The sequence below is a fragment of the Oncorhynchus mykiss genome, chromosome 11 (genome assembly GCF_013265735.2).
Source record: "Oncorhynchus mykiss isolate Arlee chromosome 11, USDA_OmykA_1.1, whole genome shotgun sequence".
NCBI classification, from domain to species: Eukaryota; Metazoa; Chordata; class Actinopteri; order Salmoniformes; family Salmonidae; genus Oncorhynchus; species Oncorhynchus mykiss.
The window spans coordinates 12882344-12895862 of record NC_048575.1 but is presented as its reverse complement, the minus strand read 5'-3'; the positions used below and the strand labels follow the sequence as shown (position 1 = coordinate 12895862).

General features: G+C 39.8%; 1 protein-coding gene across 2 annotated transcripts; it reads left to right on the top strand.

Annotated features, from left to right (window-relative positions):
• Positions 1–2905: 2905 nt before the first annotated feature.
• On the top strand, positions 2906–13005 carry LOC110535290. 2 transcript variants are annotated; one of them, XM_021620194.2, is made up of 5 exons: positions 2906–3035; positions 3974–4067; positions 4723–4890; positions 7400–7531; positions 12629–13005. In XM_021620194.2, the coding sequence occupies exons 2-5, from the start codon at positions 3974–3976 to the stop codon at positions 12760–12762; spliced, it is 528 nt and encodes a 175-aa protein (XP_021475869.2). In that variant the 5' UTR covers positions 2906–3035; the 3' UTR covers positions 12763–13005. The 2 variants fall into 2 exon arrangements, with proteins under 2 accessions (XP_021475869.2, XP_036790796.1); XM_036934901.1 differs by lacking the exon at positions 3974–4067 and having other exon boundaries at positions 2972–3035.
• The last annotated feature ends 514 nt before the right edge of the window (positions 13006–13519 follow it).

Sequence of the window (13519 nt, the reverse complement as noted above, 5' to 3'; positions counted from 1 at the left end):
CTGCTGATTTTGGCCCCATGTTGGAGGTAATCTGAGACTAAATATCCACAGGAAAGCATTCTCGACCTGACCTTCAGTCGAGGGTCTGTTATATATTTTTTCCGCACACAAAAAAACACTTCCAAAATATAGCAAAGCCGAACCACAGACAGAATATTGTCCCATGCGATCAGCTGGCATATTCCACAAACCCTTCCAGCTGATTGCGAGAACTCGCCTCAGTCGACTATGTTGGGTTAAATTTGGCTATTGTTTCCATAATGTGCATCAAGTTCAATGCCTCAGGAGATTGAAAATACAAGCGACCGAACCATCAATGCTGCAAAAATGCAAAAAACACTTTCCTGCGATTACCCTATCTCCGCCTCCTACCGCCAAAAAGACCAAGAAAACAGACAACCGGTAAAGTAAGAGTGTGTATAATTTTTAATTTCATCTTTTTTAAGCACACTTCTTTCAGACTGAATATCCATGAGGTAACCAAAGTAAGTCTGTTAAGGCAAAAGGAAACAGATGCGTAAACTATATAAAGGTAAGAGCCTGCATATCACTTAAGTACACACATTTACAGTGGGGAGAACAAGTATTTGATACACTGCCGATTCTGCATGTTTTTCTACTTACAAAGCATGTAGAGGTCTGTAATTTTTATCATAGGTACACTTCAATTGTGAGAGACGTAATCTAAAACAAAAATTTAGAAAATCACATTGTATGATTTTTTAAAGTAATTAATTTGCATTTTATTGCATGACATAAGTATTTGATCGCCTACCAACCAGTAAGAATTCTGTCTCTCACAGACCTGTTAGTTTTTCTTTAAGAAGCCCTCCTGTTCTCCACTCATTACCTGTAACTGCACCTGTTTGAACTCGTTACCTGTATAAAAGACACCTGTCCACACACTCAATCAAACAGACTCCAACCTCTCCACAATGGCCAAGACCAGAGAGCTGTGTAAGGACATCAGGGGTAAAATTGTAGACCTGCACAAGGCTGGGATGGGCTACAGGACAATAGGCAAGCAGCTTGGTGAGAAGGCAACAACTGTTGGCGCAATTATTAGAAAATGGAAGAAGTTCAAGATGACGGTCAATCACCCTCGGTCTGGGGCTCCATGCAAGATCTCACCTCGTGGGGCATCAATAATCATGAGGAAGGTGAGGGCTCAGCCCAGAACTACACGGCAGGACCTGGTTAATGACCTGAAGAGAGCTGGGACCACAGTCTCAAAGAAAACCATTAGTAACACACTACGCCATCATGGATTAAAATCCTGCAGCGCATGCAAGGTCCCCCTGCTCAAGCCAGTGCATGTCCAGGCCCGTCTGAAGTTTGCCAATGACCATCTGGATGATCCAGAGGAGGAATGGGAGAAGGTCATGTGGTCTGATGAGACAAAAATAGAGCTTTTTGGTCTAAACTCCACTCGCTGTGTTTGGAGGAAGAAGAAGGATGAGTACAACCCCAAGAACACCATCCCAACCGTGAAGCATGGAGGTGGAAACATTATTCTTGAAGATGGGTCATGGCTGGGTCTTCCAGCATGACCACGACCCAAAACACACAGCCAGGTCAACTAAGGAGTGGCTCCGTAAGAAGCATCTCAAGGTCCTGGAGTGGCCTAGCCAGTCTCCAGACCTGAACCCAATAGAAAATCTTTGGAGGGAGCTGAAAGTCCCGAAATCTGAAGGATCTGGAGAAGGTCTGTATTGAGGAGTGGGCCAAAATCCCTGTTGCAGTGTGTGCAAACCTGGTCAAGAACTACAGGAAACGTGTGATCTCTGTAATTGCAAACAAAAGTTTCTGTACCAAATATTAAGTTCTGCTTTTCTGATGTATCAAATACTTATGTCATGCAATAAAATGCAAATTAATTACTTAATCATACAATGTGATTTTCTGGATTTTTGTTTTAGATTCGGTCTCTCACAGTTGAAGTGTATCTATGATAAAAATTACAGACCTACATGCTTTGTAAGTAGGAAACACTGCCGAGTTTGCAAGTTATCAAATACTTGTTCTCCCCACTGTATTTGACACAATATAACAACTGAGCCCATCTATAGCCTACTGCTGTCAATTTAACATAATGAAGCTTTGGTTGTCAGATGTAAGAACGTTTTTTTTAAACCTTGTCACTCACCTTAGGTATATTGACATTTCTTGTTTGTAGTGCCATTCACCATCCTAATTCCACCCCGAATCCACCATTCCAGTGGGATCAATACTATCCTAATCACCTTTGAAAAAGACCAATCTGAATCCCTATCTGGAGGATCAGAAACACAAAAAGGTCAGGCTATGCCTAGTTATGTAATGTATGTAAATGAATAAGCTACTAGAATACAAGATGGGTTAATGCTATTAAGTGCCACTGAAAACAAAGTAAGCCTACTATTAGTTTACTGCTCCACTTTAAACACAGCCTAATTTCAATGTTAGTTGCAATGAAAATATTCATGGTGATTGGAACGCATAATGGCCAAGCTGATTGGCAAAATGGTTCTTATCAATAACAGATCATTCAGTTGTTGAATTCTGTATGGCAGTCCTGTATGGCAAATCAATGTAAGAAAGTTATTTTGAACAAATTCAAAATGAAAGCGTGAGAGAAATTTGCAGGAAGTATCACTTCCGAAAGTGGTTTGTGAGCGCGCGCGCTGTCTTTCCGAACACAGATGTGTGCGTATTAGCCTATGACATGTGCTAAAAACTACACTAGATATACTTTGCAGTACACAGCCTATTGATATGAGCTATTGGAATGTGATTCTGATCAACCTCACGTAAACACAATCCTGGTATGGTTCAAGTGACTGTCAAACGGCAGGCGCTTCACGCTTGGAATAAAGTAGAATAACTTCAGTTGGAGCGCTTCCTGAAAGCATCTCATTGGTTGTTTCTACTGATAGTGAGGGACACCTGACTAAAAACTCTACATAGCCATTATAAATTGTCCATACACTCCCATAGAGATAGCACGTAGGCACATCGGACAGACAGAGGGAGCTGAATAAAATCCCTATTTAAAGGTAATTATTTTAGAAATTATGATTTCTTATAAAGCCTTCTATTGTTATTCATGGCACACGAACTGTATGTACACTCACGTTTACGCAACAAGTGTGAAACATTCAGATATATCTATACCTATAGACCACCTGTAATACTTGGATACTATTGTGTTCTTTGTCTTAAAACCCAAATAGTTGGATTTATTGGCTACCTTGATTCATTAATTAATTACATGTAGCCTACGAATTGTTTGTCGCTATGAATAGATTTCAATCAATTACAAGTGCAAGCGTGTGAAGTCGTTTTTGAATGCATAGGCTATTTTATTGTCAGCAAAATGATTCTAACATGGGAGATTGTTGGCTCTTTTAGTTATAGATGATTTATCGTAGGCTATTGGGCAAATGTCTGGCATTATAAGACGTGCAAATGCACAATAAAAGGCCTTTTGGTTTGCAGAATTGACAATAAAACATCATACAGTATCTCATGCACGCGCCCCCTTGTTGTAAATGTAGCAACTCCTTAGCACCCAAAGCACTACGTGACAGTCGGTGCGCACACATTCACACTCGAGTTAGCAGCATTCTTTAGTTTTCCCGACACCTGCTCAATACGACGCACAGTCGCCTGGACGCTATTTTCGAATCAACTTCCGCTGTCTTTGACTTCTTATAGTGTATTGATTTACTCAACAGACCCAAATACTGTATATGCGCTCCATTGGTGTTGCATAGGAAACATTCATTTAGGAAATCCATCCATAATGTGATTTTGACAACGTCCAAATCAACTTCAAAATTATATTTGAATATTTTACCATTTCACCCCAAATTAATACCGTACGTGGAAACCGGGTTTATGTATTTTATGCAACTGTTAAGAGTAAAATGTCCTTCCATAACTGCAACTGCTTTGTATAAAGTGGCCTTACCATAGCTTTGTATCTGTCCAGATGTTGACCTCTCGAGCACTCGTGCGCGGGCTGAAGAGCGGATTTTGGAGACCACTTTCATCTACCAGCAGCGTGCAGGCTGCTCATGGAAAAGGTAAACTATTCCTATAAATCTAATGTCCCACAGTTTAGGCTACATTAGAGAGTGGTAATCTCCCGAGGTCTGATTTGATAGGTTACCCCTAAGCAAATACCTTTGAAAATACGCGCGCTCATACTTTTACACGTGCTTGCCTAAACCGCTACACAATGCACATTGGCCACATTTTAAAAGTGTTTGGTTTTCATGATATAAGCAGGGTGGAAACTGGTAAGTACAAGGGTGTCCTCGCAAATTGAGTTTAGGACAAGACTGGCATAGTATAATGATTAAACTGTCAATCCGCGCAAATTGTGCTTCAGACAAGACTGGCATAGTATAATGATTAAGCTGTCAAGTGCCACTTGCTTTGGAGCCACTCAGACAGTTAAGGCACACAATATGGATATCACATTCCACAAGGTCTGGTCTTTGCGCCAACCATGTCACAAGGTCATTGGGAGTGCTGTATGGCGCTGGACTACGCATTATTCTGCCAGTAGAGGGAGTGATAACATCATTGACTGTCCTGTGTGAGTTAACGTAGGCTAAATTTGATTGGATCCTTGAAATACATTATATAACATTACAAATAAAGACAGTTTCCAATCAGTTTACCAAACACCATTGATGTCACTGTCTGTCTCTGTTTTTGTGTCCGAATATATAGATATGAGCCCTGATGTGCTTGACCCCTCGGTGCCACAGTACAACAACCGCCTAGACACTCCTCTCTCTGACGTTCCATTCGTTAGGAACCTCAACTCAGAGCAGAGGCAGCTCAAGGAGAAGGAGAAGGGACCCTGGACCAAGCTCACCAAGGAGGAGAAAATTGCATGTAAATCCTAGTGATCAAATCACATTCAAAACTGGATTATGTTCATCAGGGCACACAACAGAAACTGTTTTAAATAGTTTTGTAATGGAAAATGACAATTGCAGTTTCTTGTTGGGCAAGTCCAGGTAGTTACCCCCTGTTTCAGTTAGTTTGCTTCCGTTTGGTGCCTCATGAAAATGACCTCGGTGGGTCAACAAATATCCATTCATATGAAAACAAAGACGAAGGAATTGAACTATTTCTAAATGTTTGACAGTGTCAAATACAAATTACAATCACATTTCCTCATGCAATACAATGAGGGACTTTGGCCCCAGGTGTTTGGTACATGATAAGAAAGCTCTCCCTTTATGTTGGAAAGGGCTGTATACAGTTCTTTTGAATCCCTCACTGGGTAATAGTGCACCTTTAGTTCAGAGACACACCTACAGTATGGTGTACTGGGCTACACTGGATTTATAGCAGGTGAATGGGTAGGAATAATCTTTTGAAAAACATATTCTGGAAGTGCTTCAAAGGTAGAATAGTTTCAGCCGTCAATATATTCAGCTGTCAATAGATTCATCTCTCAATAGATTCAGCCGTCAATAGATTCAGCTGTCAATAGATTCATCTCAATAGATTCATCTCTCAATAGATTCAGCTGTCAATAGATTCATCTCTCAATAGATTCAGCCGTCAATAGATTCAGCCGTCAATAGATTCATCTCAATAGATTCATCTCTCAATAGATTCAGCTGTCAATAGATTCATCTCTCAATAGATTCAGCCGTCAATAGATTCAGCCGTCAATAGATTCATCTCAATAGATTCATCTCTCAATATATTCAGCTGTCAATAGATTCATCTCTCAATAGATTCAGCTGTCAATAGATTAATCTCTCAATAGATTCAGCCGTCAATATATTCAGCTGTCAATAGATTCATCTCTCAATAGATTCAGCTGTCAATAGATTAATCTCTCAATAGATTCAGCCGTCAATATATTCAGCTGTCAATAGATTCATCTCTCAATATATTCAGCTGTCAATAGATTCATCTCTCAATAGATTCAGCTGTCAATAGATTAATCTCTCAATAGATTCAGCCGTCAATATATTCAGCTGTCAATAGATTAATCTCTCAATAGATTCAGCCGTCAATATATTCAGCTGTCAATAGATTCATCTCTCAATATATTCAGCTGTCAATAGATTCATCTCTCAATAGATTCAGCTGTCAATAGATTAATCTCTCAATAGATTCAGCCGTCAATATATTCAGCTGTCAATAGATTAATCTCTCAATAGATTCAGCTGTCAATAGATTAATCTCTCAATAGATTCAGCCGTCAATATATTCAGCTGTCAATAGATTAATCTCTCAATAGATTCAGCCGTCAATAGATTAATCTCTCAATAGATTCAGCCGTCAATATATTCAGCTGTCAATAGATTAATCTCTCAATAGATTCAGCCGTCAATATATTCAGCTGTCAATAGATTAATCTCTCAATAGATTCAGCCGTCAATATATTCAGCTGTCAATAGATTAATCTCTCAATAGATTCAGCTGTCAATAGATTAATCTCTCAATAGATTCAGCCGTCAATATATTCAGCTGTCAATAGATTAATCTCTCAATAGATTCAGCCGTCAATATATTCAGCTGTCAATAGATTAATCTCTCAATAGATTCAGCCGTCAATATATTCAGCTGTCAATAGATTAATCTCTCAATAGATTCAGCCGTCAATAGATTCAGCTGTCAATAGATTAATCTCTCAATAGATTCAGCCGTCAATATATTCAGCTGTCAATAGATTCATCTCTCAATAGATTCATCTCAATAGATTCATCTCTCAATAGATTCATCTCAATTGATACAGCTCTCAATAGATTCAGTCTGAGCGTTTAACGTTGGAATCTTGTTTTATGACCACATTGGTTTGATTAGATTTGGAATTGTATTTTTTTCGTAGGATTAGGACATTATGTGTAAAGGTGTCATACTGACCACTAACATTCAGAAATAGGTGAAAGATCACTGTTACTGTTGAATCTGCATGAACATCACTTGAATATTGACAATGTCTAGTTCAAACACAAGGTGGCAATATAAACTCACTTTATGCAAGAGTTATTTCTCATGGTGCATTGTTCTGAACAGATTCTAGGCTGCCCATATGAGATGGCAACTCAAAGAGATATTATTTACCAGTTTGATAATAAGCTACAATAATATTGCATATAATATTGTAATCAAAAGAGATATTGTCTTCTCACAATAAAGACAGTGACTCCTGAATTTTGATCAGAATTAAATATGAAATATGATTTGGATCAAGCAATTATGCAAATAAATACTTTGAATTACATAATGTATCAAACCCTCTTCATTTTCAATCAGATAGTTACAAAAAAATATTTCAACATTGATATGCAATCCTGATGAACTCTCTCTCTTTCTCTGTCTCTCTCGTTCTCTCTTCGTGTCGCTCCCTCCCTCCATCCCTCCTGTTGTCTGACAGTGTACCGTCTGACCCATGAGCTGACCTACCCTGAGATGAGGAGAGGCTCCAGTGAGTGGAAGACGGTACTGGGAGGGGTCTTCATCTTCCTGGGCTTCTCTGGCATGCTGGTCTGGTGGCAGAGGATCTATGGTGGGTCTCCCTGTAACTTTGTCATTATTTCAGTTGTTGTTATATAGTGGGTAAAGAGTGGATCGGGAGAGCTGAACCTAGGCCAGTTAAAAGTCCATTGTAGTTGTTTTTTTGTTTTTTTATATCAAAGTCAAATCATTTATCAATATCAAATAATTCCTTTGTTACAATTAAGTACCTTACTGTAATAGATTAAAAAAACTAAAAAGCTGTACTGTAATAGATACAAATTTAAAAAAAAGCTGTACTGTAATAGATACAATTTTTTAAAAAAAGCTGTACTGTAATAGATACAAATTTAAAAAAAAGCTGTACTGTAATAGATAAAATAAAAAATAAAAAAGCTGTACTGTAATAGATAAAAAAATAAAACAAAAGCTGTACTGTAATAGATTTCCATTAAAATGGTCAAAAGTAGCTTTTTAGCAAAAAAATAATAATTTATTTAGCTCGGACTGTCTGGGAGTGGTCTAAGTGCGGAGAGGAAACCTGTTATTAGCAGAGAGGTTTGTAACGCTCTTTGTTGTTGGTCTATTAACCAATTTACCGCATGGTGATGTCACCATGGAAAGCCGACACTCCTGCCCATGCAATCCTGCTGATTAGAAGGTCTTGTGTAGATTGTATTTTCAACCAGTAACTATCAGGAAATATCACTGATTAAAAGTTTATCAGCTGTTGTACAATTAAGCAATAAGGCCTGAAGGACTGTGGTATATTGCCAATATACCACGGCTAAGGGCTGTTCTTATGCACGATGCAACGTGGAGTGCTAGGACACAGCCATTAGCTCTGGTATATTGGCCATATACCACAAACATCTAAGGTGCCTTATTGTTATTATAAACTGGTTACCAACGTAATTAGAACAATAAAAAAATAATGTTTTGTCATACCTGTGGTATACGGTCTGGTATACCACGGCTTTCAGCCAATCAGCATTCAGGGCTTGATCCACACATTTTATAATATGATATGAAACACATGGCACAGAATTGTGACTGCACTGGGCCTTTAAAGGTAGACTCACTTGAGTGTCCCTGTAATACACACTCAATGCTGTATTGTTGTATTTCTAGACCAGTCTTATTTTATTAATGTATTATAAATTGTCTTTCTGCTTTCATTATGATGACATAACATGATAAGCATGAATAATAATAACTGATATCAGATTATGCAAACTGACTTTACTTAGACCTGGTTTAATGGTCAGCTAGCTAAAGAGTAAGGCCTGGTTAGATTGCATACGGCTGATTTCTGTCATTTTATACATTTGCTCTTAACGACTTCTTCTGACATCTCACACTAATACTGTGGAAATAATGCAGAAGAAATGGAACGGGTTTAAGCTAAGTGTTACTAGACGTTACTTCACTAGACAGTTTGGTGAAGTGTTGGGTTGTTACAGAGAATGGTCTCGGTACAAGTGATTCTGATTTAATTATCATAACATTAGCATTGTATCACAAAATATATATATATATATATATTTTATTATAGACCGATAGGCCATGTGCTAAAGAAAAAAACAAACATATTATGGCTTGGCTGAAATCCAAAATGTTATACTTTATATCAGGGATTATTAAATAAGTGTATATTCAGTCAACCAGGAAGAAAATGGTCAACTCTGGTATTCTATTAGCCTACTGTAGTGCAGATCTCAGATTCACAGTGTCAGACTGTAGACACAGCCTCTTCACCTGCAGCACCCGCTCCCTGTTTAACAGAGTTCACTCAATCTCTCCACAAGCTAGAATAATTGGATCATGCTGAGAGAGAGAGAGAGAGAGAGAGAGAGAGAGAGAGAGAGAGAGAGAGAGAGAGAGAGAGAGAGAGAGAGAGAGAGAGAGAGAGAGAGAGAGAGAGAGAGAGAGAGAGAGAGAGAGAGAGAGAGAGAGAGAGAGAGAGAGAGAGAGAGAGAGAGAGAGAGAGAGAGAGAGAGAGAGAGAGAGAGAGAGAGAGAGAGCACACAACACACAATACACTCTGGTGTTTGAGCCAGGGCTTCAGTTGAGGAATCCCCCTAGACACACCCTGTTAACAATGATGGTGATGAGCACCTGGTCTAGTTTCAAGGTTGTGCGTGTGTCTATCTGTTGGCACAAATTCCCTCTCTTTCTCTCCATCTCCTCCTTGAGAAACCCCATAGCGTTCAGGGAGGAAGTAAAATGCTATATCAGGAGAAAGCCAGCCTGGAAATGAATAGGACCACAACACAGAGAAAGAGGCAGAGAACAGAGAGAGAGAGACACACGGGACAAGAGTGAGAAACAAAGGTAGGGAGAGGGAAAGAGATGGAGTTAGAAGCAAAGCAAGGGAGAAAAAGGGCAAGTGAAATAAGGAGAAATGAAAGAAAAGAGAGAGTGCAAAAGAAAAATAGGTTGACGTGAAGTGTGTCAATGAGCAAATGAGATAAAGGGAATTGAAAGGAAAGAGGAATTAAGAGACTGATACACGGATAGAGAGAGAGAGACAAAAAGAGGGAGACCCACAGACAGACGGGAAGCCAATTCAGTTAAGGATGGGGTATTTCCCTTAGTTTGGAGTTCAGGTTGGGACTTGAAAAGCAGGGTGCATGCAACGCTGAGGGGGCTCCCTCCACCTAATTAGAGAAAAAAAATAGTTGCTTCCTGGATAGACTTTACCACTCGCTACTCTTCTAAGAGAGCGGATAAAGATCAAGGGTGATTTTCCCAATCTCTCTCTTCCCCTCAGGATACAGGTTCACTCCCGCCCGCCTCCGGCACATTCCGACACACAAGTGGCTTTCACCGTTCCCACAGAATTCCCATTTTGGGAATGCTCCCTTAAATAATGTTTGGTGTTCCTTGTAGTTGATGGTTTTGTGTGCCTTTGAGTGCCTCAGCGCAATAGCATCACTTTGTCACAAAGGTTGGTTTTGATATTGGAGCGTTGTGATGTTAGAGTAGCTCTCTAGGCATTGGAATATTGAAGGTTGAAATTCTCCCATGGGTATAGGTGCTTTACTTCTCAGTTGGCACAGTACAGTAGTACCCTCCTCACTGTGTGATGTATTTACAGCACAGTAAGCTGCTGAGGGGTGGACAACTCCCCTTTGCCGGAACAGAGCAAATGGAATGGCACCTGGAAACCAATGTGTTTGATGTATTTGATACCATTCCACTGATTCTGCTCCAGTCCTTACCACAAGCCCGTTCTGCCCAGTTAAGGTGCCACCAACCTCCTGTGATTTACAGTAGCATTGTTAACAGTTGATAGGGATCATCTGTTTCATAACATAATAATTTATTAATTTCACACTCAATTTCTCCACTACACCTGTCATCTATAGACAAATGTGATAAAAGGTTGATACTGCTGTAGGTAGGCTAGGGCTAACTAACTGTTGTTTGATGCTATGTAGGCTAGGGCTAGCTAACTGTTGGTTGATGCATGGTAGGCTAGAGCTAGCTAACTGTTGCTTAATGCTACGTAGACTAGGGCTAGCGAACTGTTGGTTGATACAAGGTAGGCTAAGGCTTGCTTACTGTCGGTTGATGCTTGGCAGGCTAGGGCTAGCTAACTGTTGGTTGTTGCTAGGTAGGTTAAGGCTAGCTAACTGTTGTTTAATGCTACGTAGGCTAGGGCTAGCTAACTGTTGGTTGATGCTACACTCTTAGAAAAAAGGGTTCCAAAAGGGTTCTTCAGCTGTCCCCATAGGAGAAGCCTTTTTGGTGCCAGGTAAAATTATTGTTGGTTTCTTTATGGTTCTTAAAGGTTTCTACCTGGAACCAACAAGGGTTCTTCAAAGGGTTCTCCTATGTGGACAGCCAAAGAACCCTTTTCAGTTTTCTGAGTTTAGGCAGGCTAGCTTGCTAACCAACTGTTGGTTGTATGTTTTGCACTCTCTCTGGGCTCACTCTCAGACAATATGCTGCCCTTGGAATTCACTAACACTCATTTATTTATTGTGTAATCACTCTACTACTGAAGATAACGTGACAGAAGGGCATTTGGCACTTTTCTGTCAGCTGTACGCTCTGGTGCCATGATTAATTACTACCTTCCCTTTTTCCTCCAGTGTAGCGGCAGTAAGAAGACTAGATTGGGGGAGGGGGGGCTATCAAGGGGGATTTTGTACAATCAACTGTTTTACATTTGTTTATGCCATTATTTAATGTGTGAAGTTAACTGTCTTGTGGCTGAGTGAGTGTCCGTTAGTTAGTAACTGAATGGAATGAACATTTGTTTGATGTAGAAATAACAATCCCCTTTAAGGCGAATGGGATCATTGAGTTGGTCAAATTGTCATGGTTCATGGTTGAACCACCTTGCACCTTCTGTAAAATAATTTAAGCAGAATGACTTCATAGCTTCATGTATGCAGACTCAAAACATAAGTGCTTTTAATATCGAACCTAAAATAATAGATTCTTTACTTCAGCTCGAGTGAAGCTGAGTTCACTTCTGCTTATGCACGGACTGGTGTACATGGCCTGACACTCAAGACGAACTACCTCAAGATGACTATATATCTGTGGAAAGTGATATGAATGGTTTCTCACGAAACTCAGGCCCTAATGCCTTTTTGGTCTCATGCAATGTCTCATCCAATGCACTGAGGAAGACAACACAAAACACCTGACTGTGGACCGGTTTTCCAGGATACTGTTTAATGATACTAGTCCTCGGCTAAAAAGTGGAGAACCTCCATTGATGCCAGTTGTTTTGCCCTGGACTAGGCTTAATCTCTGTCCAGGAAACAGGCCCAAACTGTTTGCCTCACTGAGACAATGTTTTTACAAGAAGAGTGTCCTGGAAGATTCTTGAAACAATAAACAATTGATTCTTATAAATGATGTTTACCCATTCTGTGTCCTTGTATGATCCACAAAAACATCTTGCAACACAGTTTTGCCATTGTGTGGAGACAGTCACGTTTTATCTCTTGAGACTGACATTGTCTAATGCAACAGTCATGTCTTTCTCTCTCTCTCCCCTTTCCCTCTCCCTTTCTCTCTACTTTTTTCTCTCTCCCTTTCCCTATCTCTCTCTCACTCTCTCCTTCTCTCTCCTTCTCTCTCCCCCTCTCTCCCTCTCACTTTCTCTCATTCTCTCTCTCTTTCTCAGTGTTCGGCGAGGTTCCTCACACTCTGTCTGATGAATGGGTGGAGAAGCAGACCCAGAGAATGATTGACATGAGGATAAACCCCGTCGGTGGGTTCGCCTATCACTGGGACTACGTGAAGAAGCAGTGGAAATAGGAACTTGTGTGTATATGAGCCGTTTTTGTCGCGTTAGTTCACTCTAAATACAAATGAACATGATTTTGCCAGTTCCCTTGGTTGTAGTTAAAAGGTAAGTGGGAAATCATGTTAATTTGTATTTCGAGTGAACTATCCCTTTAAGTGCCTCAGTAACATTGCTTTCACTTTCAGGGCTGAACATCTATTCTTATTTTAAGATGGATTCATTCTATAAACCAAATAAACATATACTGTGACCAATTTCCTTTAAAGGTCAGATTTTGTTCATCTTGCAAAATCTCTGTGGAACTGATGATTAGCTGCTGCAACATTTCTGAGTTTTTAAGCACATGTTTCTGGAATTGCATTCCTTTTTGTCTCTGAAAAAGCTAAACTAAACATACTTGTGTTCGCCACATTCAGTTCCAACCCTGAAATTAAACACAGTCTTAAATTCTGCGATCGTCATCATTTTTGATGCCCGAAAAATTAGCAAAAAACAGGCCTCGATGCCAGCAATTATCTTGCTATCCACACAACTAACTACCCCGCAAGCGAAACTGCTAACTAAAAAAAACAATTTATTTTTTCCACATGATTTTAAATTCTCTTTCTTCTCTTCCTATGTAGCTCAAGTGTTACATACAGTTTCTTCTTAACAGTGATAGCGCTGGACTCAAATTAAATTAATTCCCAAGTTCTTGGCAGGATGTAGCTCCCACACCAGAATTCTGAGGACGGGGTTAAGTCCTGTGGGTGTGGGATGCTGAGACGG